General features: G+C 38.9%; 1 protein-coding gene across 4 annotated transcripts in view; it reads left to right on the top strand.

Annotated features, from left to right (window-relative positions):
• Mecom (MDS1 and EVI1 complex locus) overlaps positions 1–12,982 on the top strand; it is a 273,629-nt gene extending 260,647 nt beyond the window's left edge. For all 4 annotated transcript variants that reach the window (XM_013347554.2, XM_013347551.2, XM_013347560.2 and 1 more), the window contains 5 exons: positions 858–1,027; positions 2,919–3,063; positions 6,538–6,774; positions 7,581–7,764; positions 11,427–12,982. In XM_013347554.2, coding sequence (XP_013203008.2) covers positions 858–1,027; positions 2,919–3,063; positions 6,538–6,774; positions 7,581–7,764; positions 11,427–11,561 — 871 coding nt within the window. In that variant the 3' untranslated portion in view covers positions 11,562–12,982. The remainder of the gene's footprint in view (positions 1–857; positions 1,028–2,918; positions 3,064–6,537; positions 6,775–7,580; positions 7,765–11,426) is intronic.
• The last annotated feature ends 4,674 nt before the right edge of the window (positions 12,983–17,656 follow it).

A 17,656-nucleotide genomic window follows, 5' to 3' on the forward strand; every position in this document is an offset into this window, starting at 1 on the left:
CACACACACACACACACACACACGATAGTCTCCCTTCAAGTGCAGTGAAATAACACCATCGATTACAAAACCACTTCCATTCTCACAGAAAAGACCTGGGATAGCCTGGGTCTCAAAGTTTTACATTTTTTATGTTAGGGACAAAGGAAAAAAATAAAATAACTTAGAATTTTTATTTGTATCAAATGTAGAAACAGTTAATAATTCACATTGATTCATTTTCAAGGAAACTGACCTTGTTTGGAGCTGTGGCCGACTTTTTAATAGACATCAGAATGGAAAATTGGGGGAAGGTGAAGCAGGAGGCTACTGAAGACCTTTGCTTTCGTCTGGGGGACTTAGTGGCACCATCACTTGCTTTTGGAACATTTTCAGTATTAAGGGGGGCTCTGGAATTCCTAATCACTACAGGTTAAGAAAAACCACTGTCTTTGGCACCAAACACATTTTTTTTACATTGCTTCAGTTTTTAAAATATTGGAGTATTTTGTGCCATTTAGGAAAAAGCAATGGAATTTTCTTTGTAGTTATCATCAGGCGAGTTGAATTGGTTAGACTTTCAATATCCATTTAGGAAGTATTTAACTGTGTGTGTTAAGCAGAACAAGAGTCAATGCTATCACTTTGTAATATGCTTAGTTTAGTGAGTTTGTGTAAAACATTGGAACTCAGTGTTCTAATCGATTAGAGAGCAATGAAAGCACCCTAAACCAAACGAAACAAATCCACTGGAATTGCAGCAGTCCTATATGAATAGTATTTTCCTATGTGAAGTGTTATTTTAGCTTTCAGGTCCAAAAGCCTTGTGAAATGTCTTCTAACGTGTTTGCTATACTGGGTCTGTATTTACTTTCCAGATGCAAATACTGTGATCGGTCATTCAGCATTTCCTCCAACCTGCAGCGGCACGTCCGCAACATCCACAACAAGGAGAAGCCGTTTAAGTGTCACTTGTGTGACAGATGTTTTGGTCAGCAAACCAATCTCGACAGACATCTGAAGAAACACGAGAATGGAAACATGTCTGGTGGGTCCTCGGTGGTGTTGTGGGGAAAGGATGACTTACGTTCTGTCCCGCGGAAAACGATCACGCTCAGTCTTCGCTCCCATTTCAACACTCTAGTCTGATGGCACTCTGGAAGTTCATGCCACATTTCCCTGGCGTTTTAAAAGCACACGAATGAGGCAATCACTGATGAATGGGAATGTGAGACTCCACGGTCATATTTAGGTTTCCTTTCCATCCAGCTGGAGTTATCTCAACAGGCAATCTCAAACAAAGACAGCCATGACCTAGACACCGCACAGATAGGCGTCAGAATTTCCTAAATGGCAAGAATTCTCTTTCCATTTATTCACAGAATATGTATTCTAAACGTGAAAAAAAAATCCCTGCCTAGGAAGCTAGAAATCATGGTCCCCGGGGTAACTTTTATGTAAGACTCTGGATGGATGGATGGGAGGGGATATGATCAGAACAACATACAAAGGATGCAGAGATAATCTGGTTTTGTCCCAGATTTTACCTAGAATTGAGTAACTGGCAACTTCACCCTAGTATTTAGCTTTCCTTGCTGGCAAATGTGCCAATAAGTTCTTAACAGAAGAGATTCTCAGTCTTTCTTTGCTTTTGACAGTTAGACAACTAGCCAGGAGCTGGCCTTTGTCTGCTGGTGTATATGTAGAGAGACAACCTGTGCAATTAGGAGTGTGGTGGGCGAGTCCTGAGTTCAAGAAAGGGGGCTTCAGAGAAGGAAAAGGAAACAAATTTGGATAACCAAATAATTTTTCTTGAAAAATATATTACTTTGTTGATCCTTTGTGAGTGTAAGCGACGTTATCTGTGATCTTGAATGGTAACAACATATATTAGTCATCTTCCTCATATCCAGAAAACCAATCCTGGGTTCAAAGTGTTAGATTTTAGGCCTAGAAGTTTAGCCCAATGAAGAAACTATGGAAATATATTCTATGTGATAAGTATTCTATATTATGTAAGCAATATTACTTCAGAAAAAAAATTAGAAAGTTAGAAAAATGCAACTGGTTGGAGGCCCAGAAATATAGCTCAGTGATAGAACAGTTACTTGGCATGTTCTGAGTTCTGAGTTTGATTTACAATATTGAAAAATAAAATTGTCAAAATTGAATGCTTGGTTTTTAACCAGATAATTTCTTTAAGATGAGGGAAAAAAACCCTGGTTTTTGTTATAAGGACGATAATAATGAACTACTAAATTGTAGACACATTGTGGGAATACATAAGCAGCATTAAGCCTGTGTTTGCATAAGACCTGGCAATACATGAAGTACTCACGGTGGTGCAAATTTATGTAAACCAATACAGCAGCTCTGTGACAAACGTATCATGACTTTAATTTTGCAAGGAAGCTTAGGATCCTCATGACAGACAGATCCATTTTTGGACTCTTCATGCTGTACAAGCCCCTGGGTCATTTCTGAGTCTGCTTACACCCTGTAACAAATCAAGGCACACAATTCTGGGCGTGGTTTCAACCTTCACTTTGTCACATACCTTAGTGTAGCAACAATAGACATGCACTGATTGCAGCGAGGACTGTGTGCAGTGTGTGGTGGCAGAATCTGGATATAAGGTTCCTATAGTTTCTTACCCGATCTTCTTATATGAATAAAAATACTCCCATGCTCCAGAAAGATAAGAAGAAGCAGGTTGAGAGAAATGACAACCTCGATAGGCTGTGGTTCTTGGTCTTGGTGTACCACAGTGCTCTCAGGAGACTCTTATGAGCAGGCACTGTAAGTTGGAGTTGCTTGTACTCCCTTTGAAAAGCACAAGTCTTAAGACCTAGCACTTCTCTGGTTCACAAGGAATGAAGTTCTAAGTAAGTGGCCAGATGAACAGTGATCTTCTCACAAAGGCTTTCTCTCCCACTCAGGTACGGCAACGTCATCGCCTCACTCAGAGCTAGAAGGCACAGGTGCGATCCTGGATGACAAAGAGGATGCCTACTTCACAGAGATCCGAAATTTCATTGGGAATAGCAACCATGGGAGCCAGTCTCCTCGGAACATGGATGAGAGGTAAAGCAGACCTTGTAGATGTTTCTGCACGCATATGCCTAGGACTAGAGTTACTGCTAATGCCAGTGGTTGGTGTTTATTTGAACGGACAGCAAATAGTTATGCAATATGTTACATGTACTAGTTGTGTGTGTGTGTGGTGTGCATGTGTGTATTTTGACATGTGCATCACTACCCATGCACATGTGTCCAAGCTGTGGAAGCCTGAGGTTGAGCACCTTCCCCAATCATTCTTCCACCTTATTCTTTGAGGCAAGGTCTCTCCAAGTCTAGCCTATAGCTCACTAATGTTTCCAACTTGGCTAGCCAGCATGCTGCCAGAATCCTTTGTCTCTGTCTTCTGAGGATGGAGGTATAGGGGGGCCACCATGTCCATCCAGCATTTATGTGGGTTTGGGGGACTCTGGTCTTTTTGCTTGGGCAGTAATTGCTTTAAGTGCTGAGCCATCTCTTCAGCTCCATATTAGTTGATTTAATTTTCACAATGATATCATAAAAGTGACTGCAATTTTATCAGCAAAAGAATGGGGACATCAAAGGTTAACAACTTGCCAGAAGCCACGTAAATAATTGATGAGACATAGCCTGGCCTATTTGTTTTGCAGCCCATTTTTGCTACCAGGCAGATCTGCTTATCTTGGAAACTAAATAAAACTATTTTACAAAATTTTAAAGCCAGCAGGAAGCTTACCACAAGGGGTCAACTTTATCACTAGTCATTGTTGGCTATTACTATTTTCAATATGGTATTAACAGATATCTTGTGATACAATTTCTTGTGTCTCCATCCTATCTCTCTATCCCTCTATATATCAGTATTAATATGTATATGAAGTTCACATTGATTAGGTCAATATGTTTGCACCAAAGCTATTTGAGAACTTTTCAATTGGGAGCCAATAGTTCCCCTTGTTCTCTCAAAGGCAGGGATGTTGCCTTTAAGTGGGCATGGCTGTTCTTGAGCTAGTATCATCAGTAGCATCGAGGACATCAGCAGAGAAGCAAATGCTGTTAATACTTACTCGTTCATCTATGCTTGACCTTGTATATGAAGTTAATGACACAGTATTTTGCCAAAACTTTTCTTACATTTAAATTTCCGTACCATTAAGGGAAGCTAAATATTTGGTATTGAAGAACTACCCTTCTCTGACCATAGCCATCCTGGAGCATATTAAATTACAATACTTTAAAATATCATGAACTTAATTGATAAAGATTCTATCACTTTATTGTGGCACTGTCTGTAGTTTGTTATGCTGGGAAAAGCCTAGACTAACCATTTTACGTCATTCTCCAAGGAAGCACACTTCAGATAATAAATGTTCTAACTGAAATAACAGTAAAACAAACAACTGCTCTTGTTCTTTATTTTGTGTAACCGTAGCTAGGGAAAGGAGAGAGAGGGACCCTTTTAGGCCTCTAAGAAGTCATAAGAGCAACAGTATCTCCTTGTTGGACGTCCCATTCCTTTCACTTATCCCTTTGTGTTTGTGTGGTGTGGGGGGAGATGAGCCCATTGCTCGGCAGTACAAAATGGAGTTAGTAACAGACATAATGTACAAATTAAAGTCTGATTAAATAATAAAAATAAGAAATGCTAAAATCACCATTGGGTTCTGAAAAGTCTATTCAAATTTGATAGCGCTCAACTGGAGATTTTGCGGCTGCATAGCCGCAACATCTGGCTTCAACATGTCTAAACACGGAAGTAGAAGTCGGGTCATTTGACTTTCCCTGTCTCTGCACCTATCAGGCTACTTTTGATGAATAATTTTTCCCTATAAATTGCCACATTTGAAAGCATAATTAACAAATAGGCTTTCTTAATCATGTGGCTTTTGTTGCTCTTGGTTTTTATCCATGGACTCTTTGTTCTTTTACTTTCATTTTTTTCACTCTTTTAAAATAATAACAATTTCCTTCCATTCAAGCTAGCAAGTTGGCAGTGTATCTGAAAACTAATAGTTTATGTCTGTGAAAAATATGTTTTCATCGTTCTTTTTGGTAGAAGAGGTTAGGAGGTTGTATAAAATACTTGATGATGATGTTACTTTTTCTGCTCAAATGCATTTGTACTTCGTGCTTCTGTCATCTCCAAGGTTGCTTCATGTATGTATCCCTTTAAGTCTCAGAAATCTAAACGTTAAGTTCTACGTATTTTTGTGGGGGAATTGCTGTGTATGCCTTCTGATCTTTCATGGCCTGAAAAGTCATTTCATTTAATGTGGAGGTATACTTACCTACATCAATAACCGAAGGTTCTGTGAGTTTCTAATGCAGTAACTGGATAGAGGAACATGGTAAGACAAAAAGTATGGATGACTTCGAGATTCGGATGCGTGGGGGCCTGTGATGGTTCATATCATCGCATACTCATCAACCGCTCTGACCATGCCTCTTTCAAAACCAGCTCCCTCTTTTCAAGTGCTTATAGTTGTGTCATGTTGTAGTTATATTTTAAAGTCTTATAACAAAACTTCTATTCATATTTTCCTTAAATTGATGGTCATTTTGAAAGCCTCACCATCGTCTATGCCTTTAAATTCCATAAGCGGAATTTCCGTAGTACATTACACGAGTTCTGGATTGCAGCTCTTTCCAATGTGAACAGAGATATTAAAAAGGACATTTTAAGCTGAAAAATGATTGTTTTGCACTGTTAGCTGGGCTTGCTATGTCAGTTTCAAAGGATGTTAGTTCGCTTAAATTCCTACTTGATTTACCATCTGTGTGTTTTCTTGGAAAACAAAGAACTCCTTTGCTCTTAGACAATTTAGGATCTTTTAGAAAGAGTCAAGATTAGTGGGCTCTCAATAACTTCCAAGCTTGAGTATTGTGTCCAAGTAGAGAATATCACAACGGTCATCCAGGAACAGTAAATACCAATCGCTGCTTGGCAGCTTTGCTCACTTTGTCTTTGGTTTCGTAGATTCGGTTTGTGTGTGTGTGTGTGTGTGTGTGTGTGTGTGTGTGTGTGTGTGTGTGTTGAAGCTATTGTCAGCATTGCTCGGTGACACATGTTTTCCAGAAATCAATTACTTTAAATGGTGGCACTTAAACGGTAATTATGTACATAATGCAGAGAAAACATTCATGTGCTTTTACATAGTGCTCACCATATCGTTTATCAGGAAAGATAAGAAATCTGAAACTGGGGTTGCTTTTCCTGTTCTGCCAGAGGCTGCATTTGCAGCCTGAGTAATCATCCAGTTATTTTTGTCTTTGTTTGCGCCTTTGTGAAATTACATTATTTTCCCAAAGTTGCAATGAGGCACACACAATATAAATTCCTTTTGTAAGTGCTGAATATTTAAACTGTTGTTACGGGGAATGATGAAAAAACTAACTGCATGTTTATATATCATCTATCTATCTATCTATCTATCTATCTATCTATCTATCTATCTATCTATCATCTATCTATCTATCTATATTAATAACTTATCCTTTTACTCTCTATACTTTTGAAAGGATGAATGGCAGTCATTTTAAAGATGACAAAACTTTGGTAACCAGCCAGAATTCTGATCTACTGGATGATGAAGAAGTAGAAGATGAGGTGTTGTTGGATGAGGAGGATGAAGACAATGATATGCCTGGAAAATCCAGAAAGGAGCTGGGGCCAGCTAATTTAGATGAAGAAATCCCTGAGGATGAGTATGAAGAAGCCGGTGCCCTGGAGATGCATTGTAAGGCATCCCCTGTGAGGTGAGTGCTTTGAAACTTTGCAACTTTGCAAGCCAAGCAACAGACATACTCTGTGTGGCAGGCTGCGGTGGAAATTCCTCCAGCTCTGCTTGGCTACTGAAAGAATGTGTTAGATTAGGAGGAATCTGTGAGTAGCAAATCATTAACGTTCTATTTGACCCGGGAAAGGCACACACAGTGAATCAGTTTGACATAGGAGAAAATGAGGTGGCAAGGGACAGAAGCATGTAAATACATTAGTGTTTGTGGAACTCTGGTGGCCCCAAGCAGGGAGGATGAGTGAAGATTACACAAGCATTTACTTTTTAGATTTTACTTAGGAAGCCCAAAGGAAAAATAGACATTTCATCCATTCAATCATCTATTATAATTGTAACTCAAATGTTTAATATAAATTTCACAGATGATAGGTTTTTTAATAGGAAAAATTAACAAATAGGTAAGGTGAAGGTGATACTATATTTTTGTGATCGCAAGGTATCCTGACTGAATATTTTTATAATTGACTTTACTCCAGAAGAAGTTTTCAAATGTATGATTTCTGTTCCCACACATTGCTAACTCAATATGGCATTGACTTTACTTCTAGTACATGCTTGACTTTAGTCAATAAAACATTGAAATAAATATATATTAAGATGTGCTATTTGTAAATATTTTAAAACTAGCAATTATTGCATGCTACTTTACATGACAGTGCACTATGAAGTTTGACAGCTATTAAGATAAAAATGACGATAACTTGATGAGACAAAAAACTGCCAAAGAAAACCCAATCTCTGTGCTTTCCCATTGGTTCATTTTAGGTATAAAGAGGAAGACTATAAATCTGGCCTTTCTGCTCTAGACCACATAAGACACTTCACAGATAGCCTCAAAATGAGGGAGATGGAAGAGAATCAATACACTGACGCCGAGCTGTCTTCCTTTAGTTCTGCCCATGTGCCAGAGGAGCTTAAACAGCCGTTACACAGAAAGTCCAAGTCACAGGTACTGACTGCCGCAGTCCACACCAGGGGACATGGTGCATGCATGCCTACATATCTTCAGTAAACAGAAGGAGATACTGTCACTCGGTAGCATTCTAGAATCCACATAGATCTGGTCGCTTTATTCATGATGTTCCTGGTTTTTCTCTATATAGATGATCAATGCCAACGTTAATTAATGCAGCCATTAACTTGTAAAACTGCATTCTGTACCACTGAAACTTCCATGGCAGGGCTGCCCTTGCCTTGCAGTTCCTTGAGTTTCCCTTTGGCTCTTTGCTTCTGGATAGAGAGCACACACGGCTTATCTTCAAGTTCTTTTGGTACCTCAGTATTATTTTCTGATCGTTCTGTCATCACCTCCTTTGACATATGCATGTTTTAAATTTATTTATTTTTCTTTACTATATGTAGTGAATTCTGATATATCCATCAGATAATTAAGTCCAGAGATTAGGGCTAAAGTGAAGGACAAAAATAAAATGAGCTACCAAAGATCTGTACCAGCTTAGACAGATCTAGAAGTAAAGCCTGCAGTGTTCACTGAGTGAATGAGCAGTCTTCTGACTCATGACCAGCCAGCACATGGCAACAGAAAATTATTCTAAAAATGGATTCACCAGCACCAATTAAAAGAGCTTTAGTCTTTTGTTAAAAGATATAGAGAAACAATAATTTTTTATGACATCTGCACTCAACTGAATGTTCATTAAGACCATTTTTAAAAAGACAGTTTAGCCAAGTGGTGGTGGCATACGCCTTTAAACCCAGCACTTGGGAGGCAGTGCTAGGCAGATCTCTATGAGTTTGAGGCCAGCCTGGTCTACAAGAGCTAGTTCTAGCACAGGCCCCAAAGCTACAGACAAACCCTGTCTCAAAAAAACAAAAACAAAAACAAAAACAAAAAAAAAACAAAAAAAGAGGCAGGTTTAATTTTGGTCACATTGGTTGAATTGTTTGCTTCACTTAGAACATTTTGGAGATGGCAGGACATATTAAAACAATGGGCGATATTAGCATCCACATTTTGATATGATTTTCTATTCTTTGAGATGCATTGGGCTGGTGTTAATAATGATATAGTAAAATCTCAGCTAAGGTGTGGTGATTGCTGATCAGGAACGTCATGTGAGTAGAAAATGTATATTGTCTGTAATCATTTAATTCAATAAAAGCCTGTGATACTATGTATGTAAATAGAAAAAATAATATTCTTTCTGAATTGGATATAGTCAGCCTCTGCACAGTGGGCTTCTAAAATCTATGTCATATTGGCAGAAGCATGTAGGTTATGATCAGATGCCATTTCCTCATTGTAGAAGAAGGGGAGAGAAGTTGTTTCCTTCTTTTCTCTAACTCGATGGGCTTAAACATGACTTCTCAGTTTCTAATGTTAAATTCGAGCCATACAGAGACACTTATAGACACTTCCATAAGAAGTGGTTACTTTGAATACACACACACACACACACACACACACACGCACGCACGCACACACACACTTTCACACAAATATATCCCATGTTTCCCAGCTGTCAGAGATTCATGGAGGATCCAAGCTTCCTTTCTTTTAGCTATCCCACCCCAATAATGTGCAGTACATAATATACATTTCAGAAACTGTCAGACACGAAAGAAAGCCAGGGCGTCTGAGAATGTAAAAATAACAGCTGTGGCATGTGTCTCAGGGCCAGCATTTTGAGGTAAATGTCCTGCCTAGCATCGTAACAGCTGGCATCACAATAAATATAAGCATTGTGTTACCTAGCTCATGTTATTTTACTTCACTGTCCATATATGCACATATATGTATATATGGGTGTTCTATCAAGTATTCATGCAAGCTAACTTTATTGTAAGGCTCTGTATTCATTCCCTTGTCACTAATTCAGCCACTCTGTGGTTTAGCCGCTGTCTCCGTGGTGTGGAGGAACTGAGCAGCAATCCCTGTATTTCAGCTGCCATTCGATTTCCCAAGAGCACACGCTTTCTGTCATTTTTTTTTTTATAATTTGAAATTTATGGTGCTTTTCTCAAGCATTTATATATTAACTCTTTATAATGATTGAATCCAAAGCCATTAATCAATAAAATAGTGACTTTATTTTGTCATGGGAATTTCCTTGAGGGAAACCATATTCTATAAAAAACTATGTCCCTGATGGTATCAGTTTGCATGAGGCTTCCTAACCTGAATTCTGTGTTTCCTCTGCAACCACTGGAGACAAGTGCTGGGGTGTTCTTAATTAGTGTAAGGAAATTTAAACTCAAGTGATAGAGTAACCTAGGTCACCACAAAGGACATGGGCTCTGCATTATCTGTCCTTAATCCTTTAGAACCACAGTGCCTGGCATAGAGCTCATGCTTAAGGAATATTAGTTGAATAAACACTGGGATTTTTGTGCAAACCCAGAAGGCAAATCTCACCTATAAAAATCAAATGTGGATCAGTCACTAAAGTAGTTGCTATGCAAGCATAAGACATGAGTTTGACCTGTAGAACTCACGTAAAGAAAGCCAAGTATGGCAATGGAAGGGTTCCTGGTGCTCACTGGTCAGCCAGTTAGCCACGTTGGTGAGCTCCAGACCATACTTCAAAGCACAAGGTGTGCTATACCTGATAAGCAGTATCTAATGCTGACATTTTGTCTCCACACACACGCGCGCGCACGTGCACACACAAATATGTAACTCCCATGTGCAAGCACGTGTACATTCATGCATGTGTGTGTGCATACACACACACACACACACACACACACACACACACAGAGAGAGAGAAATAGAAAAGCCAAATGTATGCCTTGAGAGCCATGACCCAGCAAATTAAAATCAGCCTGTAATCTAGCCAAATGCCATGGTGAGAGAGAAACCACAGGCTGGCCACATGTCTCAGCATGACTCCCCGAGATGAAATTCTGCTGAACAACAGAGGCATTTGTCTTTGTTTACAGACACTTGGAATGTCTTTGGCAGGACTTTAATGATTCCACTTCAACAGCATTTTGACAAGCAAGTTTAGCAATGGATGAGACCCACAATAGCAAATCAACAGTGAAAAGTTCACTCACAAGTCAAGACCAAACACTTCATTTGAATATTTTCCTTGGCAGTGGACAAGGGAATCTCTGAGCAGTTATTTAGAGCTTGGCATGATCACAGGGAAGAAAGAGTTGCTCCTGACAGAGAACCTCTGTGCACCTTCTCCTCGTGGACTCATGACTCATGGTTGCTTAGGATGTTGTCGGGCCTCCTATTTTTTTTTCTTAATGGAATTTACTTGAGCGCTTATTCTCAGGGGTGTTAGATGTCTACAGTAGGTATTTCAAACACAAAGGGAAACTAGAGAAAGGACACTAGTCTCAAATTTGGGCAGAAATAAGGCCTAGCTTTATAGAGTTGAAGGACCTTGGGGTGGTCATTCACCTTCAGGAGTCTGGGTTACAGGTACGAGAGTCAGACCGTCTCCTCCACAGTCTGGCTAAGGTAAGCACTTATGTCCTTTTGATGAAAAGAATAGAGCCCCTCTATCAAATATAGTCATGAAGGGTGCTTGTGTCCAGGGTCTCATGTCTTCCTAATGTGCATGGACTATATTCTTTGAATTGGATTTATTCTTTCTGTTCAAATGCCCTTTTCTGAGTCTCTCCTTTTCACTCCAGGCATATGCTATGATGCTGTCACTGTCCGACAAGGAGTCCCTCCATCCTGCCTCCCACAGCTCCTCCAACGTGTGGCACAGCATGGCAAGGGCTGCAGCAGAATCCAGTGCCATCCAGTCCATAAGTCATGTATGACGTTGTCGAGGTTGACCAGAGTGGGACCAAGTCCAACAGTAGCGTGGCTCTTTCCTAGAGAACTCTTTACAAGACTGCTGAGCAGAATGCCTTATCAACCGAAAGGGTCACTCATTTAAAGTTTGGTGACCTTAAACTGAATGATTAAAGAAAAAGAGAGAGAGAAAAAGGAAGCTATTTATTCTCAATATTTTGTTTTGCACAGCAAGGCAGCTGCTGACTTCTGGAGGATCAATTAATCTAACATGATCGGAGATGAATGAAAACCTCACTGGGGAAGGCACCTTCTATTCTCCTGTCCTAGGACTGGTGGATGAGAGGGGCGGTTGAGATGGCAGCATTGACGATACAAATGAACACTCCATAGAAATCAAATTCTGCTTCTTACAAGATCACCTGATGTGATTGGGAACAGTTGCTTTTAATTACCAGATTTAGTTTTTTTTCTTTTTTAAAGTTTTATGTAATTTAATCCTTTGAAGATGGAAGTAGTCAGAAAAAAATGCACAATGATTCTAGGAAGTAATAGCAGGAGTTTTGTCACCCCCTTACCTTTTGCCTTCTTAAGTACATTGTTTAAAACTAGGGAAAAAGGGTATGTGTATATTGTAAACTATGGATGCTCATGCTCAGAGAGGATAAGCCAGTGATGTAACCTATTCATCACCAGTACCGCTGTACCACTAATACGATGTTTGCCAAATCCTTGTGATAACATCTTAATTTTAGACAATCATGTCACTGTTTTTAATGTTTAAATTTTTTATGTGTTGCGTGTATCATGTATTTATTTGTTGGCAAACTATTGTTTGTTGATTAAAAAGAGCACTGTTCCTGTCAGCCACTATGTTATGATGTCTGAGGCACACCCCTTTCGGAATTTCCAGGACCAAGGGGACACGACCTGTGTATGGGAGTGCCCAATAGTGTTTGGCTTTTCCTAACATTCCTTCCTTTTTGTTGTTGTTGTCATTTTGTTATCCTTTTTAATGAACTAAATACAAATAGATGCGACTTAGTTTTTGTAATACCGAGATCAATTCAATTGTATAAATGATTATAATTTCTTTCACGAAAGCATGATTCTTCTGATTAAGAACTGTACCCCATATTTTATGCTGGTCGTCTGCAAGCTTGTGCGATGATGTTATGTTCATGTTAATCCTATTTGTAAAATGAAGTGTCCCTGACCTTATGTTAAAAAGAGAAAAGTAAATAACAGACATTATTCAGTTATTTTTGTCCTTTCTCGATAAACCAGATTTTGTTTTCCTTTTGTTTGTAATCTCATTTGGAAATAATTGGCGAGTTGAGGTACTTTCTTCCAATGCTTTGTACATTATAAACTGTTATGCCTTTCTATGCGTCACTGTGGGAGGAGCAACTAAAAAATAAAGACTTCCAAAAGTGATGAAAAATAACGACTCCCCCGTGTGCTATTTTCCTTGTTTGTGCAAGCTTAGTTTCCTTCTGGCGTCCAAATGATCGAAAGATAAGGCGTTGAAGACCCCGATGCCCTAGCAGACTTGTGGAATGTCAGCATGTTTGTTTGGCTTTGAGATGACACAGTGATAGATCTTAGCCAGCGGAGAGGTCGGCTGCCTGTGCTGAACTTTCTTCATGGTGCAAAATCAAGACCCATAGTCCTCGCTTCCCAGCCCTGACATCACCCCAGGTCTGCAGTACACATTTTAATCAGAACAGAGACCTTACCACAGGGAGCTTCCCTGGTGTTTGTGCCTCAACTTCTGGTGGTGTGTGTTCCTGGTGACAAACCTAGGGACTTAGTATTCATGGTGAAAACTCTAAAGCACTGACTATATGCTCTGTCACTGATTTTCCTTATACTAACATACTTACTGTCAAATTTCAGAAGCACAGAAGCATCATCCATTTCCCCCCTATGTTCCTAACTATCTAAGATCATGTTATTTTTTGTATGTGCTTAAGAATTTATATATATGTGAGAACTCAAGAACAATGGCAATGGGTTTTTGATCCTACTGCACATACTGTCTTTGGGGGAGCCTAGGCAGTTTGGATGCTCAACTTACTAAACCTGGATGGAGGTGGGCGGTCCGTGGACTTCCCACAGGTCAGGGAACCCTGATTACTCTTCAAGCTGATGAGGGAGAGGGACTTGTTGGGGGAGGGGGAGGGAAATGGGAGGCGGTGGCGGGGAGGAGGCAGAAACCCTTAAATAAATAAATTAATTAAAAAAAATGAATTTATATGTATACGTCTTGTACATGCCTGGTGCCCCAGATGGCCAGAAGATGACATCAGATAGCTTAGAAATGGTTATAAGTGGCTGTAAGTTTTCTGTTGTGAGTGCTGGAAACCAAACCCAGGTAAACTGCAAGAGCAGCAAATTCGTTTAACCATTGAGCAATCTCTTCAGCTCCACCTATGTTTCTTTCAAAGATTTGCCTGGCTTCAAAATATCATTATAAAAAGAAAACAATAAAATCAGTGTATATTGCAAAGAGTTCTGCAAGCTTATCATGTAGGTGTTTGATCTAATATAGTTTATTCAAATTTTCAGTATTGTTAAAAAATGTAGCTTTTCTCTTTTCACTAATACAAATGAAGACATGTTGGTCTCCTATACATAATTGTTCCTGGGAATTGAGGGCCACATGTGCAGTGCTGAAATCAGATGAGGGGTCCCGTAGATCATGCCTTCCCTGGATTAACAATTAAGGATTTCATTTTGCTTCTTACATATGATTCTGACTTGCTTAAAGAGGCTAGTTCATGTCTGTCCAAGCACCGGGTTTGACGGAACAAGTCTGAAGAGTAAAGGTGTACACATCTGTTTGGACTCCTTCCTTTGCCTGTTCATCGCTAGCAACCATGTTAGCTCCGCAGCTTAACAGTGCTAACTAAGTAGTATCAGATTTCTCTCTAAATATTTGTATTATAGAAATAAAATTCTGAGATTAATCACAGATTTTATAAAGTAAACAAAATTTTCAAGAAATGAACTTAAGGTATAAATCTATAACCAAAGAAATAGAAGAAGAGCATAGCATTTGGCTGTAAGAATAGCACACATGAGAAGGTGGAGACATGGGTAAAATGTTATTTTAAAAAATATACCTATGCATTCAATCAGAGTGAATGCAATTAAAATACTCCCAATGCTGCTGACCTCCTTGTCGACTTTGATCTTCATGTTTCAATTGGTTGCTAGAGTTTATTCTCCCAAACTCAGAAAGACAACCAAGATATATTCCTCCCAGTCTCTCTTGTTCACTTGCTTTCCCCGTCACTACACTAACTGCATGCTCTAAGAAGAAGCAATGATACGGACAGGAGACCACCTTGGGAACCAAGGCTGGGTTTGAGCTGTGGCTGCAATACCTAGCAGCACTCATGTCTCATGTCTTGAGAAAGTCATACCCTCATCTGGGAGACCTGGGGCTGCTACTGCCTGCTCTTCTGCTTTGTTGAGAGGCTGTAGAAATCAAAGTCAGAGGACTTGAGTTCGGGGGTAGAGTGCATGCTGAGATCACCCAAAGTCCTGGGTTCAATCCCCACATTGCACATAAATAATTAAACAAATTAATAATAAAATTAAAAAATAATTTGAAAAAGTTCTGAACATGCAAAATACTTACAATTTTCTTGTGATGATCTTAAAGACTATAATATTGGGCCCATGTATATATTTGCCCTGGCAATACCCATATGTACATAGAGGTACCCATGTGTACATAGAGGTACCCATATGTACATAGAGGTACATATGCAAACACTCTGCAAAAGAACAGTTCTACAATATGACAGAGATCTATTTGAGATTAATGCAATAATTGAAAGGGAAGTTTTATAACAATTAGCTAGGACTGTTTTTTTTACCTCATTCTGGTGCTTGGCTTTTTGTGATGGGCATTCAGACTAGGGTATATTAAACACATGCTCTACCACTAAGCTATGCCCCCTGTGATAGACACATTTTTGGAAAAGCATACATTGTTTTGAAACAAAGAAAGTTCAGTTCTTTAAAAACATGAAAACTGACATTACATCTGTTGATGATAATTGTACATTCTGAAATAGTTAAATTAATTAGTATGCACTTTATGACAATAGTAATCTACCTATTCTTTAAATTCAAATCTGCAATATATTGTTATTTCTACTATTGTTTATATTAAATAATTGTCACTATTAAGTGTACTAATAAAGCTCTTTAAATTTATTCAAATATATTCTTTGAAAATTCCCCAAAAGTTCAAGTATAATTAAGAGAATTCATTCTTAACTTTATTTTCAAATGGCTGCTACCTACAGCCCTATTTCAGAGAAAATAGAATTGGTTGTTCTTGCAATTACATATGTAAATGTGCTAAAGACATACATAGCCTTGGCTCAGCTAATCTGCTTAACAGGAAGACAGGCAGCTGCCTTGCTGTTTTCGAGACGAGGAAACTGGAATTCACTGTCAATATCTGGGTAGATGTGTGGACGATGGAGGACACAGTGTCTTAGACTCCATAGTTCATGCAGAGTCAAAGAAATGGAGTATTTCAAAGCTGAAGAAATGTGCCCCCCGTCAAAAGTGCGGCTGCCTCTCTGCAAATGTGCCCAGGAGACACTGAGGCGCTGAGTCTTGGCTGCAAAGAGCTTACCAGATATTTGCCAAGCTTTTTTTCCAGATTTTTTAAAAATTCGGGTTAAGACTGCCATAATTTGCTGATCCTCATGAGAGACCTGCCCTTTCTTAAACAGAAATGGAAGGGAAGTGGATTAGGGGGTGGGAATAGAATTAGGCTAGGGACTTAGAGGAGAAGAGGGAGGGGAAATTGCAGCCAGGATGTAAAAAATAAACAAACAAACAAACAAACAAACAAATAAATAAATAAATCTAGTTAAAAAAAATTCAGGTTATCCCAAATCAGAACCAGCAGTGCTTTCGAAAGCCCCTCAATGCTTTGCTAGTAAGTCTTGACCATCTTTTCTGCATCTCTTAAGCTTGACCACTTGTTTTTTTCTAAAATGGATGATTCGTCATAAGCTTACATTACCATGCAATGATTTAAGCACTTTCAGGAATGCTTATCAGACTCAAGAGAAAGAAAACATGAGAGCAAGAACAGATAAGAATTGTCCTTATTCTCCATGGGCTTAAAGGCTTGTGTGTGAGAGGAGAGTGGGGAGGGAAGGGGAGGGGAGAATGTAAAAGGAAACTGAGCGAGCAGACGACACCTCCCCAAGAGATATGGGTTAGTGTTTAATGGTTATTTTAAAATATTATTTTTACAGTATATACAAGACACTTTTTTGAAGCTCTGTGGGTTCAAAAAGCACACTGTACTCATCACAACGTAGGAAGGGTACTATTCAAAACACAAAAAACAATTGTTGGCAAGAACATGGAGAAAATGTACTGTTAAATGGAATAGCCAATTTGCAAGACTACATGAAGATTCTTAAGAAAATTGTGAATTTACTTCAGGCTGCACATTCAAAATGAATGAAATCAAAGTGTTTAAGACATATTTGCATACTCCTGTTAATAACATTTTTATGAAGACAAAAGTTGGCTATCAGTAGATAGACAAAAATCAGTAGGTATGTGAAATTTATATATGTATGTGTATATGTGAATATGTATCCAGTGAGGTATCCAGTGTTCAAAAGGAAGGGAATTATGACACAGACAGTAATGTGGATAAATGTCAAGAAAATTTTAATAAGTGAAACAAACCGATCATAGAAGGAAAAATACTGTAGGATTCTGCTTATATGGGGTACCTAGGGTAGTCAGTTCATAGAAGGAATGGCAGTAGCCATGGACCTGGGGGACTAAGGCATGATGAATTGTATAATGGGAATGGGATTTCAGTCTTGCATGATGAAGTATTCTGGATGTTCATTTGTCATGCATGAACTGTACACTTAAATTGGTTGTATGATATTTTATGGAATATATATTTTACTCTTATTAAAGAGAAAAGAAAAAATACCTCTCTCTATGGTTCTCCGAAAAGATTAAAATTTGTGAGAATTTATACAATTGAGGGGAAAGCTTGAGACCCAATCCAGAAACAGGAAGTAGCCAGTGGAACTCCTTATTTTGGTCACTC

This window comes from Microtus ochrogaster, chromosome 1 (assembly GCF_000317375.1).
Source record: "Microtus ochrogaster isolate Prairie Vole_2 chromosome 1, MicOch1.0, whole genome shotgun sequence".
NCBI lineage: Eukaryota > Metazoa > Chordata > Mammalia > Rodentia > Cricetidae > Microtus > Microtus ochrogaster.